Source organism: Pleurodeles waltl, chromosome 9 (genome assembly GCF_031143425.1).
Source record: "Pleurodeles waltl isolate 20211129_DDA chromosome 9, aPleWal1.hap1.20221129, whole genome shotgun sequence".
NCBI classification, from domain to species: Eukaryota; Metazoa; Chordata; class Amphibia; order Caudata; family Salamandridae; genus Pleurodeles; species Pleurodeles waltl.
In genome coordinates, this window is record NC_090448.1 from 655579559 (window position 1) to 655598934 (window position 19376).

General features: G+C 44.0%; 1 protein-coding gene across 1 annotated transcript in view; it reads right to left on the reverse strand.

Annotated features, from left to right (window-relative positions):
* CCDC61 (coiled-coil domain containing 61) overlaps positions 1–19376 on the reverse strand; it is a 637121-nt gene that overhangs the window by 199592 nt on the left and 418153 nt on the right. The window contains exon 11 of the mRNA XM_069207713.1: positions 5405–5483. Coding sequence (XP_069063814.1) covers positions 5405–5483 — 79 coding nt within the window. The remainder of the gene's footprint in view (positions 1–5404; positions 5484–19376) is intronic.

A 19376-nucleotide genomic window follows, 5' to 3' on the forward strand; every position in this document is an offset into this window, starting at 1 on the left:
CTTGCAGACACAGGGGTACTGCTCGGCAAAAATCTTCTGGATCCAGTCTGACACCTGGTGAAATTCATAGGAAAAGACCTGCATCTAGATGTCTCTATCAGGTATGCTTTGTACATCTGGGTGTAAGAACCTGTCTGAAGAGGGCATATAAAAATCCTTGCTGACTCTCTGACAGGACTGCTATAGTCTTTAAACTGCCCTACTCTGTTTCAGGGCTGTGTCTCCTCCGCTCCTTACACCTTTGAGGTTTCAATAAGGGTGTTTTGGGCCCAGTGCCCTTAGCTCCAAATACAGTAATCTGATGTACAGTCGTATGGTAGTTTTTGGCCCCGGGTAGGGACTGGGCACCTTACCTCACAAGCTGACTCTTTAAAAGGTTAAGTACAGAATCTCTTTTAATTAATCTAGTGTATGCAGCAAAAAGGATCAGCAGTATTTAAGAAGTGAAGGCACAAACTAGTGACTAAAGAGTCTGTAGTCCTTAAATTCCATGTTAAACTATATAGTATGTTAGGTTTCTGGAAAGTGCAATTATCACTAGTCGTGTAGCAAGGGTGCCAAAGGCCATGGTGCAAGCAGGGAAAATTTACCCTTACACCCTTTGTGGCTGGTAAAAGACCGTGATGATTGGAGAGTAGCAGCCCATCTACTGCTCGGACCCTGGAGACACTGCACATGATGCATTAATGAAACTGCACCACAATCTGTCATCACAAGTCACCTTTTGCCACTAGATATGAAAGCCTCAAGGACTTCATGTAAAGAAAGCAAATGAGGATGCAGAATGCCTTACAAAAAGTTAGAAAATAAACTAACTACCTCAGGAAGATTTTTCAGGTGTGAGGAAAAAAAATCTTTATGGTGCATAGTCTCTACCTTTAGATCCCGCACCTGTTAATATAACCCCCTCCCCGGCTGGGAACCTGGAATACTTTCTTTTTCATTGTTTTTTTTAACTTTCTTTTTTTTTTAACAATTTTTCTGCACTATATTTGTCCTAAAACATATAGAGAGAGCGGCTGGCAGCTGGCAGCTTGGAAGATGAATGACATATAAATGGTTGTTTCTTAACCTGCTATTTACAATGAAAAACTCAATTTAGACCAACAATTTGTTTTAGAACTCTTTTGTGCTGGCAGGGGGCACTGGCACTATCTTGGCGCAGGAAACAGAGTCACAATGATATCTATGGAACCATAAAGCGCCCATCCTGGTGCAGTGACATCAGTTCCCACCCACTCCCTCCCATGCCTCATGAGACTAAGACAGGAACTGTATTAATTGAAACAATGCAGAAAAAGCTAATTTGGAGCCTTATTAAAATTACACCTATGTACCAGCATTCAGAAAGGGAAGGTTGGTAGGGCTGGTAAGAAATCTGCAGGTAATAATCCATCAGAATAACTTTCACCGAATATAAGTTACTTTTTCTTCTGATGGATACTTCTACCTGCAGATTCATCACCTGTGAAAATAGATTACAAAGCAGTACCTACTTAGTTGATGGGTCTGAAGGAATGGTTAGCTCAAGAAGTTCTGATTTATATAACATGCAAAACTACCATCACTCCGCGCCTCTGAGTCTGGATCTCGTATGGCTCAAGTGTGGAGGGGTGCCCAAGTTTCCGCTCGGGTAGGGCTAAAGTGAAAGCTTTTGACCTGTTGAATGAGCCTATAGACCTTCCTGTGATTTTTTTAAAAAAAAATTTTACACAAGTTTCCCTTGATGGGAGCCAGTAAAGAGCTGATAGTCCACTTTGGATTACTTACAGTGGTTGATGTAAACGCTCACAACTCACCTGGAATCAAGTCAATGCAATCTCTCTTCCTCCTTAGCAAGAAGAGGATGCAGATAAACAAATAGGAGGGGTGACACTCTCCCAGATGGAAAGGGGACACCATCTTGGGAAGAAAAGTCTTCATCTAGAAAACTAGCTTGTCTGGGGAAAAAACAGGCAAAAGGCAGATTGATGCTGTGTGCTTACAAGTTACTGACACATCTAGTTGTTATAATGGCAACAATAAAACATTTTTGGAGTGTAATACACAACTGACACCTGGGAAAGGGCTCAAGCTGAGTCCCCTACCAGAAAAGCTAAAACCAGAGTTAGATCCCATGAAGCATACCAAAAGGAGTCGGAGGATAAAGACCAGACATAACAAGAAACTAATCACAATTGGTGGTTTGGACATAGATGCTTGGTCTCAGAGGCAACGGAGCACCAGAAAAGCAGCTACACAACCCTTTACAGCACCCAATGTGCAGCCTTGCCAGGCTATTGAATATAACAGAAGTGTTTCAGAGAGGTGGGCTTTTAAAGGGTCCTGAATTTCTGCTCACCAAGCAATGAACTTATTCCACCTCTAGAACAGACCAACTTGGCAGATGGACAACAAGCTCAAAGGGGCATGTCGTCCAGTGCCAGCTGTAAAGCATTCAGATGTCCACACTTAATCTCTAATGCTAAATAGTTGGCTGAATTTGATAAGTACGGAGGGTACAGGTGTACCCCATCATTAGAACTGTCCATATCAAAACAATGATCTCATATCGAAAGTTATATCTGCACTGACCATGGTATCAGGCTGCGGAGGTCCGGGTTCTGGGATGGGGTCAAGCAAGTTCCAGAGGAGGTCTTGCAAGTGGAGCCCCAAGCAGATCCGTGGGGCACAAAAGCACTCCAAAGGAGACCGCAGCCTGGATAAATATGTGACACATTGCACATAGGCAGGCAGAGGAGCATGCTCCTTGCATTGAAACTCCGGGGTAAACTGGCTGGTGGACAAAGCTGCAGCATTGGTGAAGCTATGGGCTGCAGTGCATTCATAGACACCAGTGCTGATGGTGTGACAGTTGCCAGAGAAGCCGGTAGGATGTCCAGTGGATTGTGAACTTCCACTAATTCAGGCTCCAAAGAAAAAGCTCATAGGGTAATTGTTGATTTACTCTAGATTTCGATCCTCTTGAGGTGCTCAAAAACTCCTTGTGTCACTTTGTTTCCCTGAGGAGTTAAAGGATGGGGAAGGCAATCTAGAGCAAGAGGAGAGAGAACAGTACCAGGACGTGGATTTTGATCTTCTTTGAGTGAGACTTCCTTGGCTGGGACTATAAAAAGCTTGGCCTTACTTTCTTTAATCACTTTAGGCAACATGCTGCGCCACTCTAAGCAGGAACGGGAGTAATGGCAAGAGACTAAGGGGGTGATTCTAACTTCGGCGGGCGGCGGAGGCTGCCCGCCAAAGTTCCCCCACCAAAATACCGCTCCGCGGTCGAAAGACCGCTGAGGGTATTTTGGGATTTGCCCAGGGCAAATCAACCTTCCCACGAGGACGCCGGCTCAGAATTGAGCCGGCGTAGTGGGAAGGTGCGACGGGTGCAGTGGCACCCGTCGCGTATTTCAGTGTCTGCATAGCAGACACTGAAATACTTTGTGGGGCCCTCTTACGGGGGCCCCGCGGCACCCCCTACCGCCATCCTATTCCTGGCGGGAGACCCGCCAGGAACAGGATGGCGGTAGGGGGTGTCAGAATCCCCATGGCGGCGGAGCGGATTCTGCAGGGCAGCGGGAAACCGGCGGGAGACCGCCGGTTTCCCGCATCTGACCGCGGCCGAACCGCCGCGGTCAGAATGCTCTGCGGGGCACCGCCGGTCTGTCGGCGGTGCTCCCGCCGACCCTGGCCCCGGCGGCCTCAGACCGCCGGGGTCAGAATAACCCCCTAAATATCACAAAAATTCCTCATGTGGGTCAGTACATCAGCCTTTTGCAGGTGCGACGGGGCTTAAAGCCAGACCTTTTAGAATGTGATATTTGTAACTCTGTACTACACACTATACAAAATTTTGGAGAAAAAAGGGAACTGACATCTGTATGCCAGAGAGGGTGTTTTATGGCTTCAGTGATATCATCAGGACACCATTACTGGTGCCAGGATGGAGCCAGGGCCCCTTGCTGGCACACAGGAACTATAAAAAAAGATCTGGATCCATTCTGACACCTTGAGGGGTATTACAGGTATGAATTTGCAGATAGAAGTATCCATTAGAAGCAGGAATGCAGCCTCAGCAACCTGTTGAAAACAATACTCTTTCAATGGAGATAAAGTAGGAGTGTCAGGAGCCTCAGAACAGAGTTAGGAAGGGAAAGCCTGAACTAGTCATGCCTCTTTATAATAACGTCCCAGTGCATCGGCTTTGGTACTGCACATTGTTATTGATGTCTCTTGCACTGAACTCAAGGGTTTGTGATTCAGAATACCTACTTTGTTTTAAACATTGCAATCTAAAGCAATTTGCTAACACAGCAGAACTCACTAAACACCACTGTAGAAATGAGAAAATATAGATATGCTCTTTTGACTTCCAGCATGGCAAACCTCTGCTTGACACTTGTAAACTTGGTTCCACTGAAGTACACACTGTGGAGGTTTTCCACTCTACATAGCCAGTTAAAAACAAGCATTTGCAATGCAATGGGTCTCACCTTTGCTTAAGTTAGAGCTAAATTCCTAACTGGACTTTTCTTGCACTTAAATTGAAAATGAAAAGTAAAACAGTTGACTTATGCAAGCTGATTCACAGCGCCAGGAGCACCATGAGCATGAGCGCAAAGGAGAGAGACAAAAAGAAAAAAGTTTGCTCGCAGTCAAACGTATCGGCAATTGAGCAATTATCCATATAATAGGGGCAGTTTTCAAGGTGGTAAAACGTAAAGCATTTACAAATGATAACAATGATTTTTTGAAAGGGAAGACCAGGCACGAGTGAAAGTGATGTGGGTGCAGTGGGTGTGGTTAAAGGCACACAATACTTACAGCAGGTCAAAGCGCTTACGCACTCGACCTAAAAACCATGTAAATGCAAACAAATTCCAAGCTGATAGCTCTTTGTCTTAGTCAGTCTCTCTATATCTTTTTTTAGTGCCAATACAGCACAGAAAAGTTGACAACAAAACGTTTAAAAAAATCAATAGAAAATAAAGTACTAGGTCCTTAATTTGAACACATCAGAGGGCTGAATAAAATAAGGTCACTTCATTTCATTCAACCGATTTCAGAAACACATTAAACACACAGAAGGCCACATGCTAGTTTTAGAATTCAGGAGGTGGGATTTTAAGATGGTACCATTAGAAAGTCAAATAATATTACATTTAATTAAAGACACAATCTAGTCAACATATATTGGTTTTGTTAAAATTGAAACAAAGTTGGCGACACGGTTTCCACCATTTGACTTGTATCTCGTTTTTCAAATAATCTTCTTTCCAGTCTGTTATATATTTCTTAGAACACAAACATATTCACAAAGTAATGCCAGCTACAAATCGTTATTGACACAGCATTTAGTTAATTACTTGATCTATAAATTAACTGGGTTTTCTTTTTGCTGGTGTTTTACACACACCTCAATGGCAGTGGTTCGGAGAAGTCTTCAAGCTCACTCATAGAGCTGGCTGATGTCTGTCGGCATCTCATACTTTCCACTGGAGAGACACATAAGATTATGTAAATTAGAATAGCTCGGACTGAAAGTAAGAAGGCATCACACGGAACACGTAGATAAAACTTTATATATAAATACACATATATTTCACTAGGACTTTTTAGGCACACCAAAGTTGGAATTACTGGTAGTAAGAATAATTATTGTATGTGGTGAAGAAAACAAAAAACACGGACATGCTGATTGATTTAGAATAAAAGCTATAGAAATTAAGAAAAATGGCTTTGGGGACTAATTGTAACACTTTCAAGGTGTCGAACAGTAAGCCAAAACATAAGTGGTGAACACAGTATTAAAAGGAGTAGAGTACAAACTTATTCATCCAGCATCAGAAGTCTCGGGCCCTCGTTAGCATTAGGGTACAATAAAGTCTGAGGAAATACGACTGCAACAAAGGGCTTTTTCCAGATGAGGTATCATCTGCCATTAGGGAACAATAGCCATACTGAGGTTTTACCACGTTTCCTTCATTCCGTTACTATCAAACTATACATAGTGGAAGCAGGAAACCGGTTTAGAGAATGACACCAGAATACTGGAAAAGCGAAGTCTATGCCCATTTATTGCTAGGCTTTCATTCTTGATTACTTTAAGTAGCAGTGCTAATGTCCGCAAGACAACTGCTTAAGGCAAAATAACTTTCTAAAACAAAATTTTCTCGGGTCTTTCTATCCTCACAAGTCTGCTCTTTACGTTTGATAAGTAAGTATCCATTTTTATGTTCACACACTCTCTCGCGCTTTTTATTTTTATTCTGGACAAACCCTTTATATTTTAAACTTTCTTATCCCAGAGTTCCTCTCCAATGTCAAACGTGCTTATTTTACGAATGTTAGCAGGCTTTTTTTTAGAGTCAGTCCTGACATTTGGAATAACATGGGTCTTCAGTTTGCTGAACATTTCAATTACACTGCAGGCTTAGCTCTCCAGACAGTAAATAAAATCAAAGGAAGAACAAAGGCACACAGTGCCATTTTCATTTGGCCGAACTGTTTAAAAAAGTACCCTGCATAGCATTGTTGCCTTCAGAATCTCCCATTTCCCAGTTCAAGATGTAAGCTTGTGGAAAACCACAGTTGTCTTGCAGAGAGGTGTAGACCAAGCACTTAGTTGTAGGTGAATCCATTTTAAACTCTCATGTGCTTCAGTTTGTAGATTAAAGGATAAATGGCTAAAATAAGTGGGGTGGTTTTATGACCACCTATGAAACGGGAATGAACAACTTCAAAGGCAAAAGCGGGAAACACATAGTGCTGGTTTATTCACTCCTAACTTGTAGACATGGGGTAGAAAACAAGTGACGGCAGGAACAGACCATGTGCCTGCTCAAGTGTGTATATTTTCCTAAAGGGAGATCCATACCAGCCAAGCTCTGCCATGGATGCCTCGTGTTTTTCAATTGTTATTTCACTGTGTCTAACGCGCTTCTGAAATTGTGTGTCTTTGCTTCTCACAATTTCAACAGATACCACATTTATCACCTACGGAGTCATTTAAACCAGGTGCTATTTATTGTTATACTGTCACAATGATAATTTGCATACAGTTTAGGCATGGTTAGAAAAGACCCTTTGATGTTACAAAAAAAAAAAAAAAGTTACTTACCTTCAGTAATGTTCTTTCTAGCAAATACTCTAATTGTGGATTCCTCAACTCAGAATGTCGTAAGGCGACAGCCTGGATCCAAAAATTTTTCAAAGTAGTGTTCCTGTGCTGGTTCAATACAGATCTGGAAGTGACTGATAAAAGTTGCATATAAGTGCCACGCCTGCATGCTGACGCTGTCTTTACCTCTTCCATGCCCTCAAACTCGAACTGTGAGCAACTGTCGTTAACACTATGCTGGATAGTTAACCAAGCAGTACCTTCCCAATGTCTGTGAGGTGGGCTCAAGCCAAAACGTTTTGAGGGGCTGAACAAGAAAAATGTTCTTCTCGTGGTCCCGGCTCAACACAGTAGTGCTTCATGAACATGTGCACCGACGCCAACGTAGAAGTCTAGCAGGTATCAGGACAGCACTCCGCATACCAACGCAGCCTTAGTCCTCATGGAATGGGCTCTCAGACATTCAAGAGGATGTTTATTGGTGAGTGCATAGCAGATCTTAATGCAAAGGACTATTGTAGGAAAGTACTATATTTCTTGGCATGTTACCCCCATTTTTTAACTGTATGTCAGTATGTTTTTGCCTGTCTCACTGGGATCCTACTGGGCAAGACCCCAGTGTTCATAATTTATGGCCTAATGTGTGTGTTGTCAGTAGTGCTTAACTGTGTCACAGAGGCGCTGCTAACCAGAACCTCAGTGCTTATGCTCTCTCTGCTTTTAAATTTGTCACTATAGGCTAGTGACTTCATTTATCAATTTCAATTGGCACACTGGACCCCCCCTTATAAGTCCCTAGTATATGGTACCTAGGTACCCAGGGCATTGGGGTTCCAGGAGATCCTTATGGGCTGCAGTATTTCTTTTGCCACCCATAAGGGGCTCAGACAAACCCTTCCACAGGCCTTCCATTGCAGCCTCCGTGAAATAGTGCACACACTAGTTCACAGCCATTTTCACTGCACTTAAGTAACTTATAAGTCACCTATATGTCTAACCTTCATTTACTGAAGGTTAGGTGCAAAGTTACTAAGTGTGAGGGCACTCTTGCACTAGCAAAGGTGCCCCCACATAGTTGAGGGACAATTCCCGTGACTTTGTGAGTGCGGGGAAGCCATTACACATGTGCACTACATATAGGTCAATACCTATATGTAGCTTCACAATGGTAACTCTGAATATGGCCATGTAAGGTGTCTAAGATCATGGAATTGTCCCCCATTCCAAATCTGGTATTGGGGAGCCAATTCCATGCATCCTGGGGGCTCCACTATGGACCCCCAGTACTGCCAAACCAGCTCTCTGAGGCTTGCAATGCAGCTACAGCTGCTGCCACCTCAGAGACAGGGTTCTGCCCTCCTGGGGTCTGAGCAGCTCAGTCCCAGGGTATTTCCTTTTGGAGGAGGGTGTTATTCCCTCTCACTTTGGAAATAGGTGTTACAGGCTGGGGAGGGGTAGCCTCCCCCAGCCTCTGGAAATGCTTTGAAGGGCACAGATGGTGCCCTTCTTGATTAAGCCAGTATACACCGGTTCAGGGACCCCCAGTCCCTGCTCTGGCACGAAACTGAACAAAGGAAAAGGGAGTGACCACTCCCCTGTCCATCACCACCCAAAGGGTGGTTCCCAGAGCACCTCCAGTGTGTCCCAGACTTGAGCCATCTTGTTTTCCAAGGTGTGGGGACACTCTGGAGGCCTCTGAGTGGCAGTGCCAGCAGGTGACGTCAAAGACCCCTCCTGATAGGTCCATACCTGATAAGGCAGCCAATCCCCATCTCAGGGCTATTTAGGATCTCTCCTGTGGTTTCTCTTCAGATTCTACTTGCAAGTTTCTAGCAGGAATCCTCTGCAAATACTACTTCGTCCTCTGACCTCGGATCAACTGCAGACTGCTCCAGGAACCGCTGTAACAGCAACAAAGTATCCAGAAGGGCTACTTTTCCTCTGCAACTTCAGCTCCAGCCAGCAACTGCAACAGTTTCCACGGTGTGCACGCTCTGGGGACTCCCTCTGTTCACCCTGCACCAGAAGGACCGAAGAAATCTTCTGTGGAGTGACGGAGTCACTTCCCTGCTCTTGCAGGCACCTTCTAAGTCGACGACCGGTTCTCTTGGATGCCTCTCCTGGCGACGAGTGTGCTCCTTGGAACACAGGAGGTGAACCCCTTTGACACAGACAGTCCTGAGGTCCTGCTGTCCCAATTTGGAGGAGATAAGAGCTTTCCTTCCCAGAGTACGACAGTACCCCTGTGCACCACGTCATCTTCACCTCCTGAGGCCTCTATGCACTATTTGCAAAATTCCTTTGTGCACAGCCTGCCCAGGTCCCCAGCACCCTATCCTGCGATGCTCAACTTGCTGAGTTGACCTCCGGCGGCGTGGGACCTTCTCCTTTGCAGTGCTACACCAACCGCATTTTGCACCTCCTTGGTCCCCGTGTCCTGGGACTCCCGTGGGTGCTGTCTTTTTGACTGAGGGCTCTCTGAAGTGCTGAGAGCCCCATCTTCCTCCTCATGCAGAGTTGAGGCCCTCAGGTACCTCCTGGGTCCAGACAGCACTATTTCGAGGCAAACTATCGAAATGTCCTAATGAAACTTGCAGTACTTTACTCCTACTTTCCTGGGCTCTGGGGTGGGGTATTTTACTTACCTTTGCTGTATTTTTAGTCTCCCAGCGATTCTCTACACACTACACTTGTGTAGGGAGGAATTTGTGGTTTCGCATTCCACTTTCTCAGTATATGGTTTGTGTTGCCCCTGAACCTATTTTCTCCCATTGTATTCTATAGCAATTCCTATTGTTTGCACTATCCTATGTCTAATTACTTACCTTATATTGGTATCTAGTGTAAATACCGTGTCTAATACTTGCCTCCAGAAGGGGTATTGCCTCTAAGATATTTTTGGCCTTGTGTCACCCAAATAAACTACTTTTATTTTTGGTAACACTGAGTATTGTCTTTACTTGTGTATAAGTACATTGTAACTATAGTGGTATTGCAGGAGTTTTGCAAGTCTCCTAGTTCAGCCTACGCTAGGCTGCTCTGCTATAGCTACTTCTATCAGCCTAAGCTGCTAGAACACTGCTACATTTCACTAATAAGGGATAACTGGACCTGGTGTAAGTACCCAAGGTGCCCACTACAAACCAGGCCAGCCTCCTACAACTATGCACTTTGACAAGGTCCTCTTCTCCACCACCTTCCCTCTTTTGCTTCAGAGAACCCCTTAAAGGAAATCATTCACCTGATGGACCTTGGTACAATCAATAGTAAAGCTTAAATCCCTTTTGAGGTCGAACCGATGGAGCCTCTTTCAAGGGTTGAGGGGAACAGAGAACTCTGGTACAGTGACGCCTTTTGTGAAGACAATAAGTATACAAAACAGTGATGGATGGAATGCTTGAATTAATCTCAGTCACCGGTAATCACTCTTCGCATCTCAATCCATTGTTATTTTTCACACCATGCCACCTCACTTTGGACCCAGCTATAGGCAAATCAGCCTTGACCCTTCTGGAACAGGAACAATCCAGCCTGGACTACCAAGCCAGGTACTCCCCGAACCGGAACACAAGCAACGCAGGACTGGTTTTCTCCCTAGTTATGGGATCATCAGCAGAGTACGGCTTGGTTCCTAGCAACACATTATGCACGGGACCTATGTCTGGGCATACTGTCCTACTTAGGGCGACACAATAAGTTTACACAACAGTGATGGATGGAATGCTTGAATTGATCTCAGCCACTGGTAATCACTCTGGCGCGCATCCCAATCCATCGTTATTTTTCACACCATGCCATCTCAGTTTGGACCCAGCTATATGCAAATCGGTCATGACCCTGCTCGAATAGGAGCAGTCAAGCCTGAACTGCCAAGCCAGGCCTTCCTTGAACTGGTACACATGCAACCCAGGACTGGTTTCACCCTAGTTATGGGCTCATCAACCTGATACAGCTTGCTTCTAGTGACAGTGTTTTGTTAAGACAGCCGCCCGAGGCATGAACTAACCATGAAAAAGATGGTGGAGAGTTGTTGCACTAAAAGGGTCTTAAGCTGAATCATGCAATGACCTGACATAATCGTAATAAGGAAGATGGTCTTTAAGTTCAGAAGACGCAGCAATCAGCAAGTTAAGGTCCAACTGTGGCATAACAAATATTTGAGATGAAGTGTGTGTAGTACTTTTTATAAAACTCATTGTAAGTGGTGGTCTGAACAAGAATAAGTAGTCTGGCAAATAGAGAAAGACTGAAAGGGTGGCAATCTTTGATAGTGCCCACTGCAAGGTCTTGCAGGGCTAAAGACAAAACAAAAAAAACATCTGACAGCTTCATCTTTAAGGGGTCAGTGTTGTGAGCTCCACATAAGGTCACACATTTGTTCCAGCAGCAGGCATAAAAGAAATGTGTGTGTGAGGGCATCAAGCTGCAAGAATGACATCCACCATTTCAGCCGTCAAATCAAGCACAGTCAATTACCGCTGTTCATCGCAACACATGTAGGTGCAGATCGCACAGATTCAAGCAGACAACCTTGTCCTGTTGCTCAGACAGGACCTCCTCGCAAAGTGGCAACCTAATCAGAGGGCAGATGCTCATGACAGAAGTTCAATATGCCACACCATGCTGGCCCTATCCGGAGCCACTAGGGTGATTTGGGCCTGGTCGTTCATGATCTTCTTTAGTATTCGGGGAAAGAGAGGTATACAAGAGTCCTGTACTCCAATCTAAATGGAATCATTTTCAATGAATGGTCTTATGGATATTCCAGCATGCAAATTTTTAAATACTGCACATTCTAAAAAGCGGAGTAAAGATATGGCCAGGGTTCTCTCCACTACTGGAAACCCCACCCAAACTGGGATATGGGGCCAGATATATCCTTTTACTAAATTGCGATTACCTAATTGTGATTCCTTGTGAATCACAATTAGGCAATCGCTATTCTAATGGATAAAACTCATGGAGTTTCATTTTGCATTTCCTAATGGGTCACAATGGCCTACCACATTAATATTCATGAAGTTGGTCGCAGTATGCAACCCGTTAGGAAATGCTAAAATCGCAGGAAATGTGGCCTGCTGGGCTCGCTTTTAAATAAAGCAATGTTTTCCCAAAAGGACGAGCTGAAGATGGACGAGCTGAAGAGGACACTACTTTTTAAATTCCTCCATCTTGTGTAGAAGGAATTAGGCCAATAGGGTTAGGCCTGTGCCCACCTCCCAAAGGAAGTGGTCATAGGCAGGGTGTAGTCACCCTAAAGGTGAGTAGCCCATTGGCTACCACTTGGCACTCCCTGTAAGACCCCTAAATTCAGTATTTAGGTGGCACCTCTGAACCCTAGAATCAGATTTCTGCTGACATTACAAGAGCTGGACAAAACCAAAGTCGCCCAGCAGAGAAGACACCAACTGACTAGGCCCCAGTCCTGCCAGCCTGTGTGCAGCCTACACAGAACTCTGTGCCCAGAATACGACTGTCCTGCAGACCGGCAACCTACAAAGCCTTGGGAGGACTGCCTACCTTCAATAAAGAACAAGAACAGCTGTGAACAGCGTGCCTGTCCAAAAGAAACATCTCTAAAGAAGAAAGAAGTCTGCCTTAGGAACCGTGAAACCACTGCCTGGAACCACCGCTGCACCCAAAGCCCACAGCTCGAGTCAAAGGGCCCACCAGTCCAGTGAAAGTTCCCCAGCACTTCTGACCCAGACTCCATCATGGACTGACCTCAGCCGGACTCCACAGCAAAACCTGCAGCCTAAATCCGAGTGCTCCCCCTGGCAGCGACCTGCCCTGTAAGCTGTTTCAAATACCAAAAGACACCCATGCACCTGAAGCCCCTGGGCCTTGGGGAGCTAGACCGCTGGTGTCCCTATGAACCCTGGCATTTTACCTTACCTAAGCAGCTGTGGGCTGACCTCTCCCAGCCCCCTCGCCAGAGTCTGTAGCCCGTTTCTGAAAGTGATCTCCTGCATTGGCTAATATTGGGAGCCCGACGCTGTGTTGGCACTCTGCACTAGGCCGCCCCTGTGCCACTGAGGGTGTAAGTTTGGTGCTGCCTTGTGCCCCCCCCCCTTGTCCTTGCTTCAACCCCAGGAGAACCACCCCTGACCCCGCTCTACTCACCTGTAAGCAGCACTGCAGTGGATACCCTGTATCCATTGGAAAACATTGAGCGCCTGACGCTGTGTTGGCACACTCCACCCAGCCGCCCCTGTGCCGCTCTGTGTGTAAGTTTGATGCTGCCTTGTGCACCTGCCCCCCTCCCCCCCCAGAGACCAACCTCTGTACTTACCTGGGAGCAGTGTGTCTTCAGTCCCGCTAGACTCCATTCACTTACACTGGGCACCGACTTCAACTTTGACCTTGGCACCAAGCCACCCCGTGCCGCTGTGGGTGCACACTTAGTATCAACCTGAACCTTGCCCAGTGCTAGCCTGAAACTCTGAAAACTGGGGTTGTACGTTGTGTACTTACCTGAGAAACTGCATTCATGTTTTCCTTCATAGGCTAACATTGAAGACTCTGAAAATTGCACAATGTTTTAAACAGCAAAGTATTTTTAATTTACAAACGCTAAACACAACTCGTTGATAAGCCTAGCTGATCGTCCACACTACCACAAAAAGGGCACTAGACGTATCTATTTCTGCCTCTTCAAACCTTTAAGGATCCACTGGACTCCCTCCACAGTGTACTTCATTTTAGTGCACTATATAGAGAGCCAGCTTCCTACAGCTGCCTTCCCTCACTGGCTAACCTTAGGTCAACCAATGAGGAAAGGAAGCAGTCCCAACCCTCCTGAGACCTCAGAGGCTTCCCTCTCCACAGTGAAGTTGTGTTTGGTGCATGTGTGCCTGTATGTATGAAGGTATGTGTACTGGTAGTGGGTGTTGTGAATGGGTATGCATGCGTGAATGCATGGGTATGTGAGTGAGTGTTTATGTGTGCCCCCCTTCCCTTTCCACACTGGTAAAATTACCAGCTGCCTGTGGCAGTAGGTCTGAGTTAGTTATAATGACAAGCTATTGGTCAAAGGTACAAGTCTGATTGGTTCAGTGGGAAAAGTTATGCCAGATGCCACTGGTCTGACCTATTTATTTGGAAAGTTTACGACAAAAGCAACAGGCCAGGCTTTTTTTTTACTGAGCAAGGCACTTAAATGCCAAAAGGCGTTAAAGGTGGATTGTTATTACATTCTATTAAAGCTTGTAGGCAAGTATTTTATTACATGGAAAATCAAATCACAGATTACGGTTGTAGGCAAAGGTTTTGGTGTTGGTTATCTCTTCTGACAAACCCTAGTGATTGAAGGTTTTCATTGCGAGAACCCTAATATTCTCCTAGGAAATGTTGTATAATAATTGTCACATTCTGTACATATGTGTAATTTTAGGACTATGTGACTGTGACTGACAGTTGTCTAGTGGGAAGGCTTATGTTCAAAACAGCAAGATGGTTCTGGTGAAAGGCCACTGGTAAAGGCTTTAGGCTGATTGGTTCATTGAGAAATGTAATTGGCACCTGCCATAGGTCGGATCTGTATATTATGAAAGAAAGTAGTTACTTACCTGTAACAATAGCTTTGCAGCTTGACTCTTCTAGATTCACACACTATGCATATATGCCACCACCTATTGGTTGGGGTCGGAAAATGGTACTTGTTTTGCTGTAAAATCCTTTTTTTGTTAACAGGGGGTGAATGCAAGGATGAACAAGTGGGTGGATGGATGAATGGAGAGATGAGTGACAGATGGCATGAGTAAGAAAATTGGATTATTTGAGGTGGGTGACTACCCCCTTCAAGGAACAATCATAACCATTGTCACACTAAACTCTCAAAACCACTGAATAAACCAGAGCTCAATCTCCTGGTAGCTATGTCACAGTATAGAGCACACAAGCTTAGCAATGAGGTAATATATGTCATTATATATATATATATATATATATATATATATATATATATATATATATATATATATATATGCCGTACCGAATCATTAATCAGCAAACTTGAAACTTGAATGCAAAGTAATAAAAATCTCCCCCCCCCCCCCCCCCAAAAAAAAAAGAGTAAAATGTAATAAACAAAATGACACCAAAATCACAAAAATACAAAGGGAGGAACAGGAGATATCATTTTTGAAAGTTTAAGCATTAAGTATGAATAGCAGCAACCAGCACAAAGTGCCAATGATGATCAATGGTCGCAATGGCCTAACCAACAGGGTAAAAGTTCTCAATTCTCACCTTTGCCCACTGTAGGAAGTTTCAAGATGGCAGAAGTCTTCAGGCACACTAAATTTGGGCTCTGAGTGCTAGGGCTGTGTGTGGGGAATGTACTCTCGTTATTTGAGTATCCTCCCATATCTAACACTAGAATCCAGTCACTGTGACCCAATAACCCCAGAGACAGCCGTATGGTACAACAAAGCATAATTTTCCAGCAACCAGATAGTGTGCCCACACAAACTGTTTTGCGCCCTGTTCTCGCACCTTGAAGAGCACCCCACTGTTATATTTAAAAACCTCTGCAGACATGTAAAACAGGATATGACACCGCAATGTCAAAAGGGGCCCAGTGTGGTTGGAGCCTGCCAGGCTGGAGGGAAAGGGTCCTGCACAGGTGTCAACTAACATTTGCCTGTGACAAGGGAGGCCTTCTTGAAGTGTGCCCCAAGTGTTCTGTGTTAAACCCAGCAGACATATTAAGCAGGATTTGCCAATTGCAATGTAATATCAAAAAAGGATGCTTACTGCCCCACCATTTGCTAGCTGTTTCCCAAACGAAGCATTATGAAATGTAATAATTTAGCCGAGTGGTTTCCTATAGAAACGTCCAGCCTTGCTACAGTGAAAATAATGTTGGGTCCCCGTCACTGCAAGAACATACTTAACATTACATTCCCACAAGTTCTACTTGTAAACACAATATATCATACTATGGGCAATAAGGCCTGCACAAGGGTGACTTATACATATTTAAAAAGAAGGTTTTGACCAGCCAAAAGGGGTTATTTTGACGGGTCAAATTTACAGTTTAAAACTCCAACAACCAGGTTACAAATGGTAAGCCTGCAGTCATTCTTGCAGAGTCACTGCAGTGGGTGGCACAGTGGGTGCTGCAGTCCACTAGTGACATTTAACTTACTGGCCCTGGGTTCACTTTAGACCCTATAGTAGGGACTTATAGGTATGGTACATATTCCAATTACAGGGAGTGCAGAATTATTAGGCAAGTTGTATTTTTGAGGATTAATTTTATTATTGAACAACAACCATGTTCTCAATGAACCCAAAAAACTCATTAATATCAAAGCTGAATATTTTTGGAAGTAGTTTTTAGTTTGTTTTTAGTTTTAGCTGTGTTAGGGGGATATCTGTGTGTGCAGGTGACTATTACTGTGCATAATTATTAGGCAACTTAACAAAAAAAAATATATACCCATTTCAATTATTTATTATTACCAGTGAAACCAATATAACATCTCAACATTCACAAATATACATTTCTGACATTCAAAAACAAAACAAAAACAAATCAGTGACCAATATAGCCACCTTTCTTTGCAAGGACACTCAAAAGCCTGCCATCCATGGATTCTGTCAGTGTTTTGATCTGTTCACCATCAACATTGCGTGCAGCAGCAACCACAGCCTCCCAGACACTGTTCAGAGAGGTGTACTGTTTTCCCTCCTTGTAAATCTCACATTTGATGATGGACCACAGGTTCTCAATGGGGTTCAGATCAGGTGAACAAGGAGGCCATGTCATTAGATATCCTTCTTTTATACCCTTTCTTGCCAGCCACGCTGTGGAGTCCTTGGACGCGTGTGATGGAGCATTGTCCTGCATGAAAATCATGTTTTTCTTGAAGGATGCAGACCTCTTCCTGTACCACTGCTTGAAGAAGGTGTCTTCCAGGAACTGGCAGTAGGACTGGGAGTTGAGCTTGACTCCATCCTCAACCCGAAAAGGCCCCACAAGCTCATCTTTGATGATACCAGCCCAAACCAGTACTCCACCTCCACCTTGCTGGCGTCTGAGTCGGACTGGAGCTCTCTGCCCTTTACCAATCCAGCCACGGGCCCATCCATCTGGCCCATCAAGACTCACTCTCATTTCATCAGTCCATAAAACCTTATAAAAATCAGTCTTGAGATATTTCTTGGCCCAGTCTTGACGTTTCAGCTTGTGTGTCTTGTTCAGTGGTGGTCGTCTTTCAGCCTTTCTTACCTTGGCCATGTCTCTGAGTATTGCACACCTTGTGCTTTTGGGCACTCCAGTGATGTTGCAGCTCTGAAATATGGCCAAACTGGTGGCAAGTGGCATCGTGGCAGCTGCACGCTTGACTTTTCTCAGTTCATGGGCAGTTATTTTGCGCCTTGGTTTTTCCACACGCTTCTTGCGACCCTGTTGACTATTTTGAATGAAACGCTTGATTGTTCGATGATCACGCTTCAGAAGCTTTGCAATTTTAAGAGTGCTGCATCCCTCTCCAAGATATCTCACTATTTTTGACTTTTCTGAGCGTGTCAAGTCCTTCTTTTGACCCATTTTGCCAAAGGAAAGGAAGTTGCCTAATAATTATGCACACCTGATATAGGGTGTTGATGTCATTAGACCACACCCCTTCTCATTACAGAGATGCACATCACCTAATATGCTTAATTGGTAGTAGGCTTTCGAGCCTATACAGCTTGGAGTAAGTCAACATGCATAAAGAGGATGATGTGGTCAAAATACTCATTTGCCTAATAATTCTGCACTCCCTGTATAGGTATGCCAATATCACTATGTTAAAAAGGGAGCATAGGTACTTTATAAATGGTTAGCAAGGGTAAAGAACTGAGTTCTACAGACACAAAAAATACAGGGTCCAGCAAAAGGAGGAAACTCCAGAGTGAACCTGCACAAATGGTAAACTTCCTACATCATGTAGGATGGGTTAATAATTGCCTAAACTCACCAATGAACAAAGAGGCATTTTTAGCTTTAAACCAGTCCTAAAAGCATTGGCAATACTTACCCTTTTACGTAATTTAATGAGATCATGAAAAAACAATCTACCCTTTTAACCAAAGCTGCCTGGCCGACGCTGATTGGTCAAATATTATCATTGCTTGAATGTAAACTCATATTACTTTCCCTACATTGAGCACTGTTTCATTACCATGTCTTTGGATAGTGTTTGAAAGTTCTTGCTTCCTTATGACAGGAGAGAATTTGTTACTTGCCTGTAACATTTGTTCTCCACTATTGGTATCTTTCTTAGATTCACATACTTGAATAATTCCCAGTCGTCGAAGTGGAAGTCTTGCAGTATCACTGTAAGCAGTATATATTAGTATATATCAGTATAATAGGCTGTAAAGCTGAATACAAAGCTCAGCTTAATAGCCTATCTATGTCCTTTTTAATAAAAGAGGATCAAAGTTAATCAATTATCAATCAGGCGACAGCATCCTTTAGAACACACCCATCTTACCTCAGATTTTCAAAGCACTAGTGGAATAAACCTCACTGGCCAAGAAGGAGAGACTGTCAGGGGAGAAGGGTGGGTCGCACCTGAATCTATGAAAGTTACCAATACTGGAGAAAGGGGTACAGGTAAGTAACAAATTCTTTCTCCAGTATTGGGGTAACTTTCATAGATGCATGCGCTTGAAGCAGAACAATTAGCAATTCAATATATATCAAATACACATGTACCTGATAGTGTATGGAAGGTACAACATTATAGATTATATTTGTAAAAGGCTCACCTTATTGGAAAAGATGCCAAAGTACTGCTTGACCCACAGCTCTATCAGTGGTCTGTGCTGAATCCAGATAGCAGTGCTGGGTGAAAGTGTGCCTCTCTTCCAGGTTGCAGTACAGCATATATTTTCAATGGACACTCCAGCAAATAAGGCCACTGTTGTGGCAACTGCTCACGTAGAATGTGCTCTAGTCTTTCGTCCTAAAGATCTGCCTGCCTAAGAGTGGCAGAACTGGATGGCCTATGAAATCAATCTTGCTATGGTGGATTTGGAGACTGGTCCACCTTTATCGTTGTTACCATATACCACAATGAGTTGATCAGCAATACAACTATGCTTTGTTCGATGTAGGTAAAATATTAAACATCTCTTTACATCAAGAGTATTAACACTTTGTTCCGCTGGTTTGGGGGAAGAAAGTCTTAAGTATAAGCGGTTTATTTAGATGAAAATCAGACAGAATCTTTGGTATGAACCTGGGATTAGTTTACATAGAAAGAAAGAT